At 43.0% G+C, this 19,592-nt stretch overlaps 2 protein-coding genes across 4 annotated transcripts; one reads left to right on the forward strand and one right to left on the reverse strand.

Annotated features, from left to right (window-relative positions):
• Positions 1 to 384: 384 nt before the first annotated feature.
• On the reverse strand, positions 385 to 12,295 carry zgc:163098 (uncharacterized protein LOC100037380 homolog). Of its 3 annotated transcripts, XM_058383032.1 has the most exons (24): positions 12,157 to 12,295; positions 11,298 to 11,386; positions 11,063 to 11,174; positions 10,212 to 10,318; positions 9,844 to 9,911; positions 9,187 to 9,281; positions 8,759 to 8,823; positions 8,407 to 8,572; positions 7,638 to 7,843; positions 6,616 to 6,659; positions 5,043 to 5,147; positions 4,730 to 4,796; positions 4,244 to 4,410; positions 3,995 to 4,157; positions 3,673 to 3,752; positions 3,495 to 3,582; positions 3,275 to 3,403; positions 2,791 to 2,986; positions 2,128 to 2,205; positions 2,017 to 2,050; positions 1,748 to 1,898; positions 1,506 to 1,616; positions 1,102 to 1,322; positions 385 to 856 (listed from the first exon to the last, which is right to left on the reverse strand). In XM_058383032.1, the coding sequence occupies exons 2-24, from the start codon at positions 11,373 to 11,375 to the stop codon at positions 730 to 732; spliced, it is 2,658 nt and encodes an 885-aa protein (XP_058239015.1). In that variant the 5' UTR covers positions 11,376 to 11,386; positions 12,157 to 12,295; the 3' UTR covers positions 385 to 729. The 3 variants fall into 3 exon arrangements, with proteins under 3 accessions (XP_058239015.1, XP_058239017.1, XP_058239016.1); XM_058383033.1 differs by lacking the exon at positions 385 to 856 and having other exon boundaries at positions 1,180 to 1,416; XM_058383034.1 differs by lacking the exons at positions 9,187 to 9,281; positions 9,844 to 9,911; positions 10,212 to 10,318; ... (1 more) ...; positions 11,298 to 11,386; positions 12,157 to 12,295 and having other exon boundaries at positions 8,679 to 8,811.
• A 101-nt stretch (positions 12,296 to 12,396) lies between these two features.
• Positions 12,397 to 15,502, forward strand: armh3 (armadillo like helical domain containing 3). Its single transcript, XM_058383051.1, has one exon. The coding sequence runs from the start codon at positions 12,397 to 12,399 to the stop codon at positions 14,461 to 14,463; it is 2,067 nt and encodes a 688-aa protein (XP_058239034.1). The 3' UTR covers positions 14,464 to 15,502.
• Positions 15,503 to 19,592: the final 4,090 nt, after the last annotated feature.

Below are 19,592 nucleotides of genomic sequence, written 5' to 3' on the forward strand. Positions count from 1 at the left end.
CTGGGTTCCTCTTCGTTCTGTTCGAGCTTTCACACCATTTCAGTTTTGTGTGTTTATCAGTGTTACTGTATGCTTGTACAAACAAATTTGAACCACTTAATTTTTTTTTTTTTTTTTTTTAAAGAATTCATAAAAGAATAAAAGTATAACGGTTTTCCCCATGTACGATGAGGAAATCCCGGCAAACTGGGAATCGTGTCGACACTGGCTATTTTTTTTTTTTTTGCTAAAGGAATTTATTCAGTGCGTTATCAGAAAAGCCTGCTAGAAGAAGTGGGTGGAGCATCAGGGATCACGGGTGCTTCCGATTTCCAGACCTCTGGTGTAGGTCGTGTAGACGTCTGGGTCATAATAGCTCTCTAGAGTGAGACCGGAATCCACATGTTTACCACCAACAGCCGTTTATTGTAAAGATTGCGAGAGCGATCATCATAAATCTTTACAGAGGGGCGTTCCTTAAAAGAACAAAAAAAACTAAGACACCTGTACAAATAAATGTTTCGACTTCATTTTACAAAAACAAAACAAAACAAAAACAGTGGCCAAGGCCTTGTCTAGAATCAGAGCAGCCACGAAGAGGAGGATTCTGGGAGACGTACGGACAGTAACTCCTGGGCCGAGTCCGGTTGAGAAGCGTTATACAGAGATAGGGTGTGTGTGTGTGTGTGGTCAGCAGTTCATGGGTGCAGCAGTCCCTCGAGCTGCTTGAGAAACAGGAGGTCACCGAGGTCAGTGTTTGCTCTTCTTGGATTTCTTGTGCGAGCGGTGTGGAGATCGGGACGAGGAGCGCCTGGACCTGCGCTGTGGAGACGGAGAGCGGGAACGCTTGGACTTCCGTGGAGAACGGGAGCGCGTCCTAAACGCCCAGAAACAGAACAGATGTTTTATGACGCAGTCAAGGTTCTTGTTAATATTATGGAACGTCAGTGAACATCTGGCCAATCAAAATGGAGAATGCTAACAGCGGTGTGTACAGCATCAATAAAATCTCTACAGCTGGATTCAGCAGTGAACCAAAGCAACACTAAGAGGACAAAAACTAAACTGCATGCAGCATATATTTATCATTATAGATATAGTTAATCACAGCTGTGTGTGTACCTCTCTCTCTTGTCCTCCCCTTCCCGGCTCCGCCCCCTGCTCCTCTCTCGGTCCTCGCTCTTCTTGCTCCTCTCTCGATCCCTCTCCTTGTCCCGCTCTCTATCCCTCTCTTTCCCTTTGCTCTTGTCCTCCACTCTGTCTCTCCGCTCCTCCTTCTTCGCCTTGTCCTTCAGTTTGCTCGACGACTTCTCCCACTTTTCCACTTCGTCCTTATCGAACTCCTGAGGAGAGGAGGGTTTTCACAGTGGGATGGGGGGCAAAGAAAGAAAGAGAGAAATTTCTAGAAGTTGCCGTAGAAACCGAACGATCGCTGAGCTGCAGGCGGAAATGAACAGCTGGAGTTCAAATGAAATATAATTATCATGAGTGAAGAAATGTTCTGAAAACGAAGTGTGTGTGTGTACCTTCTGTAGCAGTTTGTTTCTGTAGTGTTGAACTTGCTGTTGAAGGCTCATGTTGGATTTCTTCTGCCTTTTCCCCGACTCCAGCTCATCCTGAAACTTCATCACCTTCACCTAACACACACAAACACACCTCTATATTTCACATAATAACTCACTATTCAGTTCAAAAGTACATTGCTGGTCCTCTGCCCACTGGTATTTCAGCCCCCGCTTTATTTCCGAGTGCGTCCCGCGCCTCTCACCTCCAGCTCTCGGAGTCGGCTCCGCTTGCTCTCCGACATCTCGAAGTTGCGCAGGCTGCTTTTAAACTCCGCCCCCTCGAACCTGCTGGGGCTCGCCGCGTCGTCGCTGCTGCTGTCGTCGTCCGAGTCGGCTTCGCACTCCTTCAAGCCGCTGAGAGAGGTTAACAGGTGATAAGGTTTGAGCGATCGCAGAGCAGGAGTGCGAGGAATTAAAAAACGGAAAAAAAAAAAAAAAGTAGTAGTATCTGTATGAGCTGGGAGACGTTTACCTCGTACTCATCTCGTCCTCAGAGTTAGATTTAGCTGCAGGATCAAACAGCAGAGTCAGAACTGAGCATTAATGAGATGATGATGAAGGTGTGCAGAGTGTTTGTAGTTACCCGAGTGTTCCACGTCATCCACGCGTTCCCACTTAGACAAGGCAACACCCGGTAACGTCTTGTCCAAGCCTTCGTCCACTGAGAGAGAGAGAGAGGGGGGGGGACAGAGATAGAAAGAGAAAGAGAGGGGGAGAGGGAAAAAGAGTGAGAGAAAGAGAGGGGAGAGCGCAAGAAAGAGTGGGGGAGAAAGACAGGGAGAGGAAAGAGGGGTGAGAGAACGAGAAGGAGAGGAGAGAGAGTCAACAAGATGTACAATTCTACATTAAAATTTCCAAATACACTCATTACATCACTGTTACAGCCTGTATCAAGTTCTCCACCTTTAGCAAATATATTTAGCTTTTTGGAAAAACGGAGAGGAAAGTTCCCGTTTGTGCTATAATTACCATCACTATTTGCTACTTCTTAAATAAGTAAATAAAAGAAGGCTTGACTGTGATAACTAGATGAACTCTAGTGCAATAAAAACACAAATTCCTTATTCCAGGTTTTGATGGACTAGACGTCTGCAGGAGGCGATGTTAAGCGTTCATTTCTCTCTATTTTTAGTATTTAGACGAGAACTCGATTAACGCGAGTCAGCACAAGTGTAGGTCTATCATTGAATTTCAGACTTCGGTTAGCTCATTATAACACAGCTGAGCGTTTTTCCGTCACACTCACGTGGCACGCCGTCGATGTCGTCCATCGCGGGTCCCAGCGGGACGCCGTCGATATCGTCCACAGGGACGCCGTCGATGGACGATGGCTCCCAGGTCATGGGAGATCCATCCAGGTCGTCTAGCGGTGTCCCGTCCAGTTCCGCCCCGTCCAGAGGAACGCCGTCTAACGGAGTGCCGTCCAAATCAGGAGAGGCGGCCTACAAGAGACAGGATGGGATTACCCAGGATGCACTTGTACTAATACTGATACTAATTTACTTCATCTAGAATATGGTGTATATATAAACGATTAAGGAACACAGGATATGTTTCTGTTTCAACGGGGGTATTAGATCTCACTGTGTGAAGATTTTTCAGAATGTTTATTATGCATTCAATAGCAACAATTTATTCTCACACACACACACACACACACACACAGTTGTTTATGACTGTGTTGTTAGACAGAAAAAATGAGTAACAGTGCCATCGAGCTCGTAGCTCACCTCTGTCCTTTCGGGCAGTTCCTCTCCCGGTTTCATGAGCCCCAGGAAGATGTTTTGCAGCTGGATCAGAAAGGATTCTGGATAGATGGCCCAGTCCTCCCAGGCGCGAAAGCAAGTCATGATCCTTTGCTGAAAGAAGAGAGAAAAGAAAAACAGCCGGTGAGCAAATGAGAGGAGTTTAAAATGAAGCGAGAGCGTTCCTCTGTGCCTCGGCGTTCACCTTGAACTGCTCGGCCTGCAGCCTGGCCTGGATGTTCCGGTACGCCTCGCCCATGTCGCTGAAGATCTGAGGCAGCTTCGACTCGAAGCTGCGCATGGATAAGACAGGCTGTTTTTTCCTTCAACTCACACGTAGATGATTGTATGGAGTAGGATAGAGATTAAGAGGCAGATCTTACTATTTGCGGTAGTAGGATGCGTTCGAGACTTTGGCACTGGAGTTGTACAGGATGTCCGACACCAGGTAGAGCCTCGCAACCTGCACCACAAAACAGCAAATTTAGCTTCGAATTTAGAGGGAATTCGGACTCATGAGTGACTGGACAGGGAAGGATGTGTGCGTTCTCTCTGAGTCAATTTCTATGTACTCAAAAGTAGTACTTTAAATAATCCTGTTTAGGAAGCATTCGGAAGTCTGTGAGAGGAGAGAATTAAAGGGGGCCAACCATTTAGATTAACAGGTATGTGAGACACAGATAAGGAGTGTGTGTGTGTGTGTACCTTCTTCTGCAGTGGTGTCTGTATCATAGAGAGTGACTCAGCGATGCAGGACACCACCTCCTCTGCAGCCTCTGCTCTCTCCAGACAGAAGAGCATGGCATCACCGATCTCCACTCTACGGGGGGTTAAACCCCTCAGTAACACCTCCAACTGTTCCCTGTGCCTGACACAAACACACACATATTATTATTAATCTTCGTCCCAACATTAATTACGTTAACGATTCAGGTGTGATGATGTAACACGTACTCAGGTTTGAGCTGCCCTTTCTTTAGCTCCTCCTCCTGGAAAGGGATGGGTTCTTCCTCAGGCTCTTCGTCTCCGTGGAGATAGGGATTGAGGACAGGGGGCCTCCAGAGAGAGCCGCCCCGGAACATTCGGAACATCGATGTCTTCCACTCGCTCGGATTTTCGCCCTGAGATAGATAGAGAGAGAGAGAGAGATAGAAATAGTGAGAAATAGTGGTGAAGAGAAAGACAAATAGAGAAATGAGAGAGGCAGAGGTGTGGGGAGAGAGAGAGGGAATAAGGGTCAGTGAAAAAGAGATATAACGGACGAGAGATGAAAAGACAGAGAGAGATAGACAATGGGGAAAAGAGAGAGAGAGAAGCATAAAGGGGTGGTGAAAAAGGAAATTTAAGGACAAGGACAGACGAAGAGACACAATGAAATGATCAAGAGAGAGAGAGTGTGAGGTTTCAAGATCTCATGAAAAAGAAATGAAGTGTGTGTACCTGCAGTATAGAGAAGAGCTTCCATCTGTAGTACACATGCTCCTGACATTTATTATCGAACAGAAATCTGTGAAATGAACATCACACCGTGACTAAACAAATCGCAGCATCACCTTCACCTAGAATTCAGCTCAACAGTCATTTTGCCGTTCCTCAGATGAGTAGCGACTGAAACCCGCGACGCTTAGCCCTGAATTCTGTCTGCTTAAAGAAAAGCAGTTTAGTGAGGAGAAGATTTCAGTCTTCACCAACACTAAGCCCTTAATAACAAAACAGCAAGAGCGCAAATGTAAACTCGGGATTTCCCGCACACCTGTAGTCTGGGTTGTTCTTCTCTCGGCTCATGATGATGGCCTCGAACATGGGACCCTCTCTCACCACAAACTCGATCATCCTGTGGATGAGGCACAGCAGGTTCCTGGCCGCACAAAAGACAAAGGATATGAGAGCATGAATGAGTAGCGTAGGCTCCTCCCTCTCTGCTTCATCCCAGTCGTCTATAGATATGTCAGCTCTGTCTCACCCTCGAACGCCGTTTCAGTTCCAATTCCAATCGGATCATTATTATTTTTATTTATTTATTTTTAAAAGCCTGATCAGAGCCGAGGCTCTCGAAAGCCCGTTTGGTCCGCTGGGTTTTTTTTTTAAATGCAAGAACCACACCTCCATCCAGGGGATAAAGCACTGCCCGATACTTCTCTTTAGAGCTGTAACAATCGTTGTGTATAGTCGTTGCCAAATGTGTTTGGACGGATCAAACGATCGTAGCCGGGACGATTTCTCACACTTTTTTTTTTTTTTTTGCATTGAAACAATAATCTACAATCATTCAAGAGAAAAACAAACAAAAAAAATAGACAGTGGGCGTGGTTTACACAGTGGCGGACCGTCAGGACCAGCAACGCCTTCTGTATTGGCCTAAACAGCAGTGATCCGAATCACTGACTTGCATTTTAATATATTTAACATGAATGTGTATTAACTTATTCCCAATAGTCTATTCTCTACATTTCATGCTTTTCTCTCGATTGCGCTGCTTCTAGGAGTGTATATTTATGATAAGAGTATTTATCCAATCATATTTCAGCTAGTGGCTGACATCATGTGTTGCCCGGGTGAAAGAAGGCCTTCAGAATCAATAGTGCAGGCGCCTGTAGCTTAAAATAAGTGCCAATGAAACTGTTCCATTAACCAATCAGATTTCGAGCTGGCGTCACTGGGTCCATCTAGCAGGCATACATTTACGTCAGCAATTTCCTGTCCTTTGATTGGATAATTGGAGTAGTCAGAGGCAGCGAACCGCACAAACTAAATAAAATATATACACTTTTAACTCACACTGGCTGACAGAGGAGAAGAAATCGATTTGGTGAAGGTCAGTGAAGGCCTAGGTGTGAAATGCATGGCCCGCCACTGGGTTTACACGGTGTCCGTTATCATCGAGGTGAAAAAATGTCTAAAAACGATTCGGAATTAAAACGTAGACTAAAATAAAAAAAAATGTAAAAAATACGTAAAGGTCAGGATTTGGCAGCTCATTATCTATTAATTGCAATTTTGAGGCGTCTGTTATAAGGTGGATTACCGTACAGTCCTCTCTAACGTGTAACACTGTTTCTTCAACACTGCATGAGATAATCTACGCCTGACTCACACTTCATGTGTGTGTTTAGTTTGCACTGCAGCTCCATAATAGTAATTAAAGTCATTCATTAAAGAGCATGTACTACCTTAAAATGTTAGTCATTGCCATCTGGGAGTATTGTTCTGGTCTAAGTGTAAATGTGTGTGTGTGTGTAAGTGTTGTGAGGTGAGTGAGTGTGTGTGGTGTTTTGTTTTTCTTTTCTGAGTCATGCTGTGATATTAAATGGATAAAGAGCGTGTACCTTTCTGATGGGATAACCACTGTCACTACGGCGTCGTACAGAGTCTGTTCGTGACGTCAAACCACGTGATGAAGATACAAACAATAACGTAAGTTTATGCTTGTTAAATAATCAAACCATACACAACACTGCAACACATCCTGACTGGACTAAATCCTAATCATGTCTATCAATGTTAGAGTTATTATGGAGGTGAAGTATAATTTATAACCACTTACCCAAGGACAAATGCACTGGACATATGATTAGGGGTAGTAAAAAATAAATAAATAAAATAAATGCTAGATGGATTATTATGAGTAAAAGTGTACAGTGTCTAATAGGATTTTATACACCGGTCAGGCATAACATTGTGAGTAGTGAGAGGTGAAGTGAATAAGACTGAGTATCTCCTCATCATGGCACCTGTTATTGGGTGGGATATATCAGGCAGCAAGTGAACATTTTGTCCTCAAAGTTGATGTTAGAAGCAAAAAAAAAAATGGACAAGCGTAAGGATTTGAGCTTTGAGTTTGACAAGGGCCAGATTGTCATGGCTAGACCACTGGATCAGAGCATCTCCAAAATGCAGCTCTTGTGGGGTGTTCCCGGTCTGCAGGGGTCAGTATCTATAAAAAGTGGTCCAAGGAAGGAACAGTGGTGAACCAGGAACAGGTCATTGATGTACATGAGGAGTGAAGGCTGGCCCATGTGATCTGAGCCAAGAGACGAGCTACTGTTGTTTAAATTGCTGGAGAAGTTAATGCTGGTTCTGATAAAAAGGTGTCCGAATACACAGTGCAGGGGACCAACACAATATTAGGCAGGTGGTCATAATGTTGTGCCTGGTCGGTGTATATTAGCACAATAAGATCGTCAATGAACCTAAGCAAAAGCAGTTGAAACAGCCTTGAATAGAATCCGTCCTACTTCTGACACTACTGCTTCTGAAAGCTTTAACAAGCACTTTACAGTACAAGGGGCGAGGCATGATTGGTGCCACGCCCCTGAGCAGTGAGCGGTTTTTTTTTTTTTTTTTTTACCTTGTAGAAGTCCTCAGACGTGCGGCTGCGGGATTTGGAGAAGTCGTTGCGGAAGCGGTCTCGAGGCTGGGCGTTGAAGGGCAGGCCTGAGGGAGGAGGTGGAGCCGTGGGCTTCAGCACTCCAACAGGAGTGTATAGGGGCTGAGGCGGGATTCTCACGGCCTTCCCCCAGCCCAGCTTCATCTCAAAACCCATCACCATTTTCCCTGCAGGGAAATCAGAATGAAAGAGAATGAGCGTAGTCTCACTGACAAGAGTAAGTTAGTCACCTTGGTAACAGACTGGCCAGTTTTTTGTTTTTTTTTAGTCAGACAAGACCAGACAGACATAAAAAAAAGTCAGACGTAGACTGTAAACATAGACGTGGTCTTTCCTTCAGTAACAGAGTTTATTCAATAAAACAAAAAAAAAATATTGTTTGCTTATGTTTCGCTGTAAATTATGAATCAAGGTTGTGCACGGGACAGTGGAAAATTCAGATTGGCCAGCTATCAGAAACAACAAGACGCCCCAGCCCCACTCCTTCCTCCACTGAGGCGCAGGATGTGATAAGAGTTGCTGTATTGAGCGTTAAGAGCTTCCCATTCATGTTTTAAGCAGTGACCACACCATCTCTGCTTCTGTCCTTTTTAAAGCCAACAATGCAGGTTGAGGACATTAAGACGGGCCCATAACAAACTTAAAAAGACGCATCACGGCTGATGGAGGGAACGTGTCTCTTTTCTGGCTGAACAGATTCTCAGTAAAATTCACCGTACAGCCAGTTTACCATCTAAAGCGGCCAGCGCCCTTTCCGCATCCTTCCGTGTCATGAAGGCCACGAAGCCGCGGTTGGTCACTCGCGTCCTCTCTTCCTCCGTCCGAGGCCACATGATCTTAACGCTGGCTAACGGGCCGTACTTCCCGAACTCCTTACACAGCATCTCCTCCGTCATCTACACAATGCAGAGCACACGACATTACACATTCCGCATGCTGCAAATCGCAGGTTTATATTATAGTCTTTATTACGGCATTACGGTTGCTATGGTAACAACTTACACAGGGGCTTGTGGTATCCGTCACCTTGCCTCACCCTACCCTCGTTATTCGGGGATCAGTAATGTGAAGGTTGTGCCTACCTTGGGATTGATGCAGCCGATATAAAGGTTAGTCGTAGTGGGCACCGTGGGATCGTCATCAAATACTGCAGAGAAAAGAGATTGGGGGGAGGGGGGCACAAATAGAAATAAATAGATACTTGAAGTCTGTTGCAATAATAAAACTTTTAAAATTGTCAAACAAAAAAACTTTGAATAAACATTGAATTATTTATTTTGCTGACTTGATGACATTTTGAATTAATAAAAATGTAATAACAGTGTTATAAAGCACCACTTACACAATTAATAAGAATTTGCTTAATATTAGTCAGTAGCATTATTTTAATCATTTTAAATATAATAATAATAATAATAATAATAATAATAATAAATATATGTAAATAAGCTCAAGAAGCACTCAGTGCTGGAGTGACTGGACTAGTACTACAGTGAGTTTGTGGTCTCACTTGACCGTCGTGTTAGCGGTAAGTCCACGTCCGTGTGCGCTCCTCCTGGGTCACTCTTCTTTCTTTTATAGCGCTCTTCTCTCTCCTCCTGTATCCTGTATCAGAGACGGAAGGACTCACAATGATTACATCAAGACAAGATAGGTGACTAAATTAGTTCATACAAAATATAATTACGTATTATTTAAGTGTGAAATGCTGCCTTTTTCCCCCCCGTTTTATTTTTAAAAAATTCAAATTCTCAATAAAGCACCGTTGACCGTTTCTGAAAAACCTGTCTTAAAGAAGCTGTATGTATTTTTTCAACTCTATTAGAACTAACCAGACCTCCTTTGCCTTTTAGTGACAAATAAATAAACCTAATTAATTAATAATAATAATAATAATAATAATAATAAAAATCTCTTTTCTGACAGACAGCTTTGGGTTGAATACAATCAAAAACCTGAAATGGAAAAATCCATGGCATGGAAATATCTTAGAATTTCATACTAATAGACTTCATACTGATGGTTCAACAGGGCTGGGTTAGGCCAAACATTCCATTTATTGTCTTTTCAGCTGCACAGCCTCACGCTTCAGTTATTCAGACACAATAGGCGCACTGAAAGCAACAGGAAATGACATGTGTGTTTAAAATCAGAGCTCATCACTCACTGCTTGAGCTCCTCCTTAAACAGTTCCAGGTTACTCTTCTTCTTCTCTTCTGTTTTCTTTTTAGCGACCTGACAGAAAAATTCACAGTATGATAAAACACGTACATGGGTTTGGTGTGTTACATTAACATTACATCCTGCCTAATACCCAAGGAGACTTTTAAATAAAAAACAGATTTTTTGAACAGTGAATAGTGAATGTATTCCAGACTCTGCTTGGCTGGAGCTCGTGGTTCCACACCATTTGAGCAGATTTCCCTAACTGTTATGCCTGCACTCTGATTTGCATTCTCATTTCCAAAAGCAGTTAGAACGTGCAAAACACTGGGAGGTGCAGACCTTAGCGTATGTCAGACGTCAGATACTCACGGATCTTTTAGACTCAGTAGACGAAGGCGACACATTCTGAAGGACGGGAGTGAATTTGGAGGAGGGTCTGTAGAGTTTACTCTTCTTCACCTCAGCTGCCTCTTCGTCTGTAGAGGAAAGTGGAAAGCCAAGGAGCTAAATCACACAGCACACATACCTTTTAGGAGGCGTGGCATGTGTGAATCAGTCACTGTGAAGGAGGTGTGGCTTCTGTGTGTCAATCCAGGTGAAGAGGGTGTGGCCTATATGTTCCAGTCAGAGTGAAAGAGGTGTGGATTATGTGTGTCAGTCACAGTGAAGGAGGTGGGGCTTCTGTCTCCCAGTCCATTTGAAGGGGGTGTGGCCTATGTGTGTCAGTCAGTGTGAAAGAGGTGTGGCCTATGTATGTCAGTCAGACTGAAAGAGGTGTGGCTTCTGTCTCCCAGTCCAGGTGAAGGAGGCACCGCCTCTGTGTTTCAGTCACGGTAAAGGAGGTGTGGCTTCTGTATCCCTGTCCAGATGAAGGGGGTGTGACCTATGTGTTTTAGTCAGAGTGAAGGAGGTGTGGCTTCTGTCTCTCAGTCCATGTGAAGGAGGTGTGGCATCTGTCTCCCAGTCCATGTGAAGTAGGTGTGGCTTCTGTCTCTCAGTCCAAGTGAAGGAGGTGTGGTGTCTGTGAGTCAGTCCAGGTGAAGGGGGTGTGGCCTAGGTGTGTCATTTAGAGTGAACGAGGTGTATCTTATGTGCGTCAGTTCAGGTGAAGGAGGCGTGGCCTATATGTGTCAGTCAAGAGTAAAAGAGGTGTGGCTTCTGTGTGTCAGTCAGAGTAAATGGGGCGTGGTTTTCAATTCCAGAACAATTCGGTATCTCACCTTTAGTGGCGTTCACGATTCCTCCTCGTACAAACGTCTTGACTCCGCTCTTCTCGCTGCCATCGAAAGACGCCAAGAACTCCTCGAACACTTCAGCAGCCTTCTCTTCCTCCTGAACAAATAAAAAAACAACTGTTTAAATCTCATAAAAGTAAACAACAACAAAAACAGAAACAGTTCATGAAGCACACAGAGATCTACTACATCAGTCGTCTTTCAGTCATCAGATACCGACCTTTTTCTTGATCTCCTCCTGCTCTTTTTTCGTCAGCACCCTTTTCACGCCCGAAGCCTTGCTTTTCTTTTCCGCCATAATGACTGTAACTGAAAAGACAACAATGGGCATCGGCGTCACACCATCTCTCTCTCTCTCAGGGAACGATGCATGCCTTACAGTTACATCAGTATCTAATAAATACAGTTATTAATTCATATCTCAAATGCCCGGACATGCAGACGAATAAACATGTTTGTAAACCCCAGTGTTTATGTAGGGTCCCAGGGCAGCCGTTACTATGGAAACAACAATGCATTAGAACGAGTGTGTTTACATAAACCTGTGACTTTTGGAGCTGCAGTTAGGGAAAACTAACCACCTCATCAACTTATGGCCAGGTTTGTAGGTCTAATGAAAGAGTAAAAGGGTCAGACATGTGTATTTTGTGTGCACGTGCTAACTAATAAAGAATCAAAAGCTCGTGTAAATGTGGAAGCTGAGCTGTCATGAACTGTTCATCCCCCTGCTAGCCCCATTAGCTACTTAGCAAGTTAGCTAGCTAACGAACTAACAATACGCCGGAGCCAGAACTGCACGAATAAACACAAATTTCTCTTTCAAACACAAAATTCTCTTTTATTTCAGCTAGTAGTGCACACGCGCGCGCGGACTCTCGAGACGGAGAGGCGGTTAGCTAGCAAGCTAGCGAACCTAGCAGGCTAGCTAGCAACCTAATTCGCACGAGCTTACGTTTGATTGACGGTTCCGACAACGAGCAAGGTTGATAAAAATAAAATTATATATACACATGCGTATGTATGTATATAGATATTTCATTGCTGCCCTTAATATAGTCGAATTCATCAATGCAACTTACATGAGAGGTTCCATCAACAACAGAAATAAACCGTCCGTGTGTTGTTATTATCAATCCGCCATTTTGAATTTTCCCGAAATGGCAATCGCGGAAAGATGACGTCACGCGCCTGCGTCCCAGTCGAAGGAAAACAACGGCGGAAGTGAAAAGCTTGCGACAAGACGGAATTAGCGAGCGCTAGTCATGAGTAAACAAGTTTAACTTTTATGTAAAGAAAAAAGGTAAAAAAGGTGTAAAAAAATGGCCCAGGAGAAGAAAGCGGGGCTGTTAAAACGGACGTCGTCGTCTAAAAAGCCGCTGAAGGAGAAAGTGGTGTTGATGTACGATGAAATATTCACGAAAGTCGACCCTGCCAAGGCGAACCCTCGCTTCTGGGACGAGCTCTTCTTAATGAAGGTGAACCTGGAGTACCTCGAGAACAAGCTGGAGGCTCTGGATGGTGATGAAGTGCTGATGATCAAGGACAACATCAACAGCCTGTTCCATCACTGCGTCCAGGCTTTGGAAGAAGACCACCAGATTAAGGTGGTCAATGCTCTGCAGACCCTTTGCGCACTCTTCAGAGGCGTGCATCAGAAAAACAAGTCAGCTAGCGGATTCGACATCATCAACATGCTGGTGGGGTTCGACAAGGCCGAGCTCAGGATGAAGGATCTCATGGAAAGCCTGGACAGTTTGCTCTGCGGGGACGGCTCGGAGAGCCTGAAGAGCCTGTGCCTGAAGCTGCTGCTTTGCCTGGTTACGGTGACGGACAACATCAGTCAGAATACCATCCTGGAGTACGTCATGATCAACAGCATATTCGAGGCCATTTTGCAGATCTTGTCTGACGTCTCGAGCAGAGCGCAGCACGGCTACGATGCCGTGGTGCTCTTGGCTCTCTTGGTGAACTACAGGAAGTACGAATCTGTGAATCCCTACATCGTGAAGTTATCCATAGTGGATGATGAACCAACTCTGGCTGGTATGGGTATGGTTATCCAGCAGGCTCTGACGGAGTACAACAGGCAGTACAAAGATAAAGAGGAGGACAACCACGGGGGATTTTTTTCCACGTTGACCAGCATGGTTGGCAGCATGTTCATCGCTGACGCGGATGAGAAGCTGTCGGTGCAGACAAACGAAGCCATCCTGCTCGCTCTCTACGAGGCCGTTCACCTGAACAGGAATTTCATTACGGTTCTCGCACAAAGCCATCCGGAGATCGACATTGCGGCGACGCCGGTCACACCCACGCCGACTACTCCCACGACCCCGCTCGGTACCACTCCTCCTTCTTTGGACGTGATGCACAACCCTGAGCTGCCGCTGGACCCCAACCTTCAGACGAGCAACCTGCTGATAACGTTTCTCAAATACTCCTCCATTGTCATGCAAGACACCAAAGACGAGCACAGACTCAACAGCGCCCGACTGTGCCTCATCATCCTCACGTGTATAGCCGAGGACCAGTACGCCGACGCCTTCCTCCACGACGACAACATGAACTTCAGGGTGAACTTGCACCGGATGCCGATGAGGCACCGAAAGAAAGCGGCGGACAAGAACATCCCGTCTCGACCCCTCGCGTGCGCCGTCTTGGACCTGATGGTCGAGTTCATCGTCACTCACATGATGAAAGACTTTCCTATGGATCTCTACATGCGGTGTGTTCAGATCATACACAAGCTCATCTGCTATCAGAAGAAGTGCAGGATTCGGCTGCACTACACCTGGAGGGAACTTTGGTCGGCCCTCATTAACCTGCTGAAGTTCCTGCTGTCAAACGAAACCACCTTGTTGTCCAAACACAACATCTTCCAGCTGGCTTTACAAGTTGTGCATCTCTTCAACATGTTCATCACATACGGAGACACGTTCCTGCCAACGGCCAGCAGCTACGACGAGCTGTATTACGAGATCATACGCATGCATCAGGTGTTCGATAACCTGTACTGCATGGTGCTCAGGGTCTCCACCAACGTCGGCCAGTGGAAGGAGCCGGCGAGCAAAGTCACGCACGCTCTGGTGAACGTCCGAGCCATCATCAACCATTTCAACCCCAAAATCGAGTCCTACGCTGCCGTCAACCACATCTCCCAGCTGTCAGAGGATCAGGTGCTGGAAGTGGTACGCTCCAACTACGACACGCTGACTCTGAAGCTGCAGGACGGCTTGGACCAGTTCGAGCGCTATTCGGAGCAGCCCAAAGAGACAGCATTCTTCAAGGAGTTGGTGCGCTCCATCAGTCTGAACGTGAGGAAGAACGTTTCTCTCAACACCCTGAGTCAGGATGTTCTTCTGAAGGAGTTCTCTTCTATATCTTGAGATCCTGACACAACCACACGGAACCTGGAACCAGACATAAGGGGAAAAAAACAATCATCTTTGACATCCAAATGTCCAGTGGCAAGTTTTGCTGGAAATCACACCTTGTTTTATTCCCCAGGCCTGAAAGTGTTTAAATTAGTTCGATTACACAAATTTTCTTCTTCAGTATAACTTGTTGTTGTTTGTTTTTATGGATTTTTTTTTTCTTTTGCCTTTATTTTCCCATCAATGTATTTGATTCTTATTAAATCAGTTATTAAACACGAGACACGTATGCCTTGAGCCTGCTGTTTTCTCAGAACATTAACTGAACGGATGAATCATCTCGAATCAGCATCCAGAGTGTGTTAGCGATATGAGTTGAACTAATAAATCTTGCTAATAATCTTAAAGGTTCTTCAGTTCAGAACTTCAGTGTTGTCTAGGTATTACGTTTGAAAGATGTGACGTTTGATTACTACAGAATCCAAGCAAAGTTTGACATAATACTTCAACCTTTCAGCCACACCCACCACCCCATCTACACTTACTGTACTAACTTGGTACCTTCTCTAGACATGATGCCATGGAAGTTGTGGACACCAACCTGAACATCATATGTCATTGGGCTTGAGACAGCGGGTTCATTCTGCTCTTTATCCTGAGACAGATTCCAATAACTCATAATGACAAAAACATCAATCATGTAACTACTGATATTTTTTATTTTAATTTTTTTGGACTGTTCTTCTTGGAGTCATGGTTTAACACCTCATCCTGAATGTGCTACAGATCTTCAGTATATTTTTGGTTAGATTTGATTTCATGAATCATTAATTGTTGGTGTTTCTTATTGCTTCTACAAATCAGGTTTTAGGCGTGACCTTTTTTTTTTTTTTAATCTGGATCTCAAACGTTAACTGACTGGACTTAATGTACAGAGTATGAACCTTTTCACAAATTTCGACAATATTTCAATTGGATTCATTTTGGATACATTTTCAGTACAGATCATTAGTGTTTCCTAGGTATAATGTTTAAAAAAAAAACAACAAAATCAAATGAAAGGAAGATTGGAATTTTTAGGTAAAGGGCAAACTGCATTAAAGAAATTCGTAAACTGGAAGCAAGCGTTCATTTAAAATGTGCATGGTGAGCCAATGTTAAGAGCCGTGATGCAGCTTTTTTTTTTTTAAATGAAACCTACTACTCACTTGTTCACATGTACAATGTACTCTGTTCATTACTGCCATTACTAGATTGTCATAGAAAAGAAATAAAAACTGACTGGGTTTAAAAAAGTGACTGGTTTTATTGTGTTGTGCAGAAACTGAATTTTATCCAGTTGATCAGCAGCGATCACAAATAATTTAATCTGATGCTTGTAGCTTTTTGTTTTTGTCTCTATATGTGTCTATGTGTGTGTGTGTGTGGGGGGGGTAATATGGAATACAGGTAGTTGTAGATAAACACAGGCCACACTAATGAAATACATAAATTACTATAAGGGACATGTGAAGCCTCTTGATCTGACTGGTTGCTAGTGTAGTTAGCATGCTTGAGGGAAAGATATTGTGTTGTATTTTTTATTTTTTAAAACAGTTTCTTGCTATATAAGACACACTGCCTTTGACAGAACTTCAGTGAAAAAATATTTATCTGTCTCCTCCTTATTAAAAACTCGACACTCACACCGTCTACTTTACTTTACTTTAATAATACAGGACATGCTGAGCACAGGGGGCGTGGTTATCAGAGGGGAAGGGGCGGAGCTCTCTCTCAGTTCTCTGTAATGAAGGTGAAAGTGAAAATAGTTTTCGACTCAGAAACAGAGAAACTGCACCGTTACACTTCCTGCTGTAACGGACTGATAAAGGAGGAATATATGTGTGTGTAGACAGGAGACATTTTAAACACGGGGTTTAAACCTTAATGAGATAAATACCGAATATGAGCCGCTCTGAAATGTGGAAACGCTTCAGCTAAAGCAGCAGATGTGTTTATATGAGGAACAGAGAAGGTAAGAGGAGTTAGCATCATGCTAAAGGACATGCTAGTCTCCAACGAGTCAATAACCTGTTACAATAATCTTCATAAATGTAATTTCTTACCGTGTGTGTGTGTGTGTGTGTGTGTGTGTATGTGTGTGTATGTGTGTGTATGTGTGTGTGTATGTGTGTGTGTATGTGTGTGTATGTGTGTGTGTATGTGTGTGTATGTGTGTGTGTGTGTGTGTGTGTATGTGTGTGTGTGTGTGTGTTTAGGATTTTATTAGTTTGAATCTACAGAAAGAGATAAAGATGGCGACTGCAAGAAGTAAGTTATATTTCAAGGAATTAATTTATCAATACAATTTATTGAATTTATTTATTTAAATTATTTAAATGTATTTAATTGTGTGTGTGTGTGTGTGTGTGTGTGTGTGTGTGTTTCTACACAGATGAGTTTAAACTCATTGGTCCCAGTGGTAGAGAGCGGTATAATCACTCTGCTGTCACTCTCTCATGTCGTCTGTCTCCTGAAATCAGTGCTGTTAACATGGAGATCCGGTGGTTTAAGGAGACAGACTGTGTTTGTGTTTATAAGAACAGAGAGGTGACAGAGGGGAGAGGTTACAGGGGCAGAGTGAGTCTGGACACTCAGGAGCTGGAGAGAGGAAACGTCTCCTTACAGCTGAGAGACTATACAGAGTCAGATGATGGAGATTACCTGTGTCAGGTCACTGATGGAGACAGAACACAGGAGATTACAGTACAGATGATGAGAGGTAAGTGTTCCTGATCTCCACACTGCATAAACTCCACATCATCATCTGTGCTTCTCATCTCAGTACATGAAACACACACTCAGTATTCAGTGTGAGGTTCAGTATACAGGCTGCTAATGTGGAGTGAAGTTTATTTGAGTTGAATAAACAGTAACTCTGGTTTTCACTCTGATACACACCTGCACAAGAGCTTAAAAGCAGCAGCTTGTACAAATATGAAGTAAATAGGGATTAATTTATTTAACTTTATTGGTTCAATATCAGTTCAAACTGAAACAATTAGACATTTTTTTTACATCAGAGAGGAAATTAAATTACACACTAAATGTCTTTAAATTGTTAGAGTTTCTGGATATCCAGTAGAACAGACTAGATCACTGCTAAATACAGCACTGAGAACCAAACAACACACATTTAGATTAAAGGTAGAGAAACACAACACAGTTTGGCTGATGATTGAGATGATGATTCAAACTCACATGTGCAGAACACACAAGCTGAATCCCATAAAGAAAATAATCACACCACTGACTGTCTATAAGGGTGGACATCGTACCAGGGGTTTAAATGTGAAGCCAAAATGCCTCTAACTCCCTCTAGTGGCTGTCTGCAGTACAATTATTAACCCCTCCAGTTCCAGTTAGTGAATGGAACATGATCCAAACTTTCATTTAAGTTACAGCTCCACAGTCATTTTTATGAGCTCAGTTCAGCTTAATATCTCCTCCATATTTCTCCTACAATAAATGTGTTTTGTAAGAGTTATATGGTGATCATTAAAAGGGCAGGTTGATGAGGTTGACCAAGGCAGCTAACACTAACTCAAATTCATACTAATTTATTGAATGTATGACTTTAGATAACACTAGCAGTAGCTTGGTAAGGTTAACCAGTCACTACTTTTTAAATGAACTGCACTGACAGAATGAGTGGAGAATAAGAGCACTTCTCCATTCAGATGTGTAACTTACTGCAGCTCTCAGAGTTCCAGGAAAATCCTGGAGAGCAGCAACTGTTTTTCCTCAAGAAATAGTTTGTGGAGTGTAAATGTTGCATGTTCACATTATTTATAATGATAATGATTTATTATAAAATTGTATCTGAACATTTTTGAAAGCACAGAGTGAAGATTGTTTATCAGCTGTTCTGACTGTAAATCATAAGTTTTTCTCATTGTATTTTATCTAACATTACATTTCTCTCTGTTGTTTTACATGATCCCTCTCCCAGCGGTAAGTAAATAACTCGACTTCACACTAATGGTAAAGGCTGATATTTTATAAACTTATCACATATATTACATTTTAATCCAGGAATCAATCAGAAACATAAAAAGCATTTTCAGATCATGTTTACATGAAGGAGTCTGATCAGTAAGTGAGATTCCACTTCCATCAGTCAGCTTCTTTCCCACAATGCACCTGTGTGTAACCTCACTGCAGTGCAATAATGTAGACAGAGACGTTTACCATGTCGAGTAACAGACACAACAAACACACAGTATATAACACACACCACTGACAGACTCCATCACAATCTTACACAATAAACATAAATCACAGCTTTAACAGTTTTCAGTGCTTGTAGACAGAATAATTGTCATCAGTCTCTCTGTGTAACAATCACACCATATTCTGAAAAAGCATTGAAGAGTCGACTCGGCCTAGCGTTTAGTCTCTTTAAGCTAACAGTAGTAAGGCGTGTTAATGCACACAGAATAAAGACAACCTGACTGAACTGAGAACAGAAGTCGTTCACTTCATTTCTAAAACTTCCTTCATAGGAGAGAGGGATTTGGGAGTAAAAGAGAGAAAAACATAACAAGATCAATCATCTTCCCAAATCTACTGCGACATATCACATGCTGTCGTAACCAATATATAGACGAAGCAGCAGAAAACACATCATTCTGTAATCTGTTCAGTTTTTACATTGATAAATGTCTGTGTTTTTAATTAAAGGAAGTGGGAATCTGATATTCTGTATATTCCTTTATCTACTACAATAACACATAGATATATTACAGAATATTTCACTATATATTTAAAATACACAGGGGGAAATACACAAATACTGACATACTGTATATTGGTAAAGACATGCAGGGATCAGAAAATAGTATTTTCCAATAAATCACAGGATATTTCTCTTCCTTAAGGGTAACTAGCGGTATATTAGCACAATGCTACATGATACAGATTTACTGTGTGTGATGACTGATTGTTGTCTAGTTTTCCTCTTTTTTATTAAGACACACATCAGCTGTGTTTTAACCAGAGTAACAGTTACTTTCACATTTTCACATGGAACAATTCACATTTGTAATCATGCATAAAATCTTCACACTGTTTTATTTACTTTCACAGCGGACATGTGAGTA

The sequence above is a fragment of the Hemibagrus wyckioides genome, linkage group LG28, assembly GCF_019097595.1.
Source record: "Hemibagrus wyckioides isolate EC202008001 linkage group LG28, SWU_Hwy_1.0, whole genome shotgun sequence".
Taxonomy (NCBI): Eukaryota; Metazoa; Chordata; class Actinopteri; order Siluriformes; family Bagridae; genus Hemibagrus; species Hemibagrus wyckioides.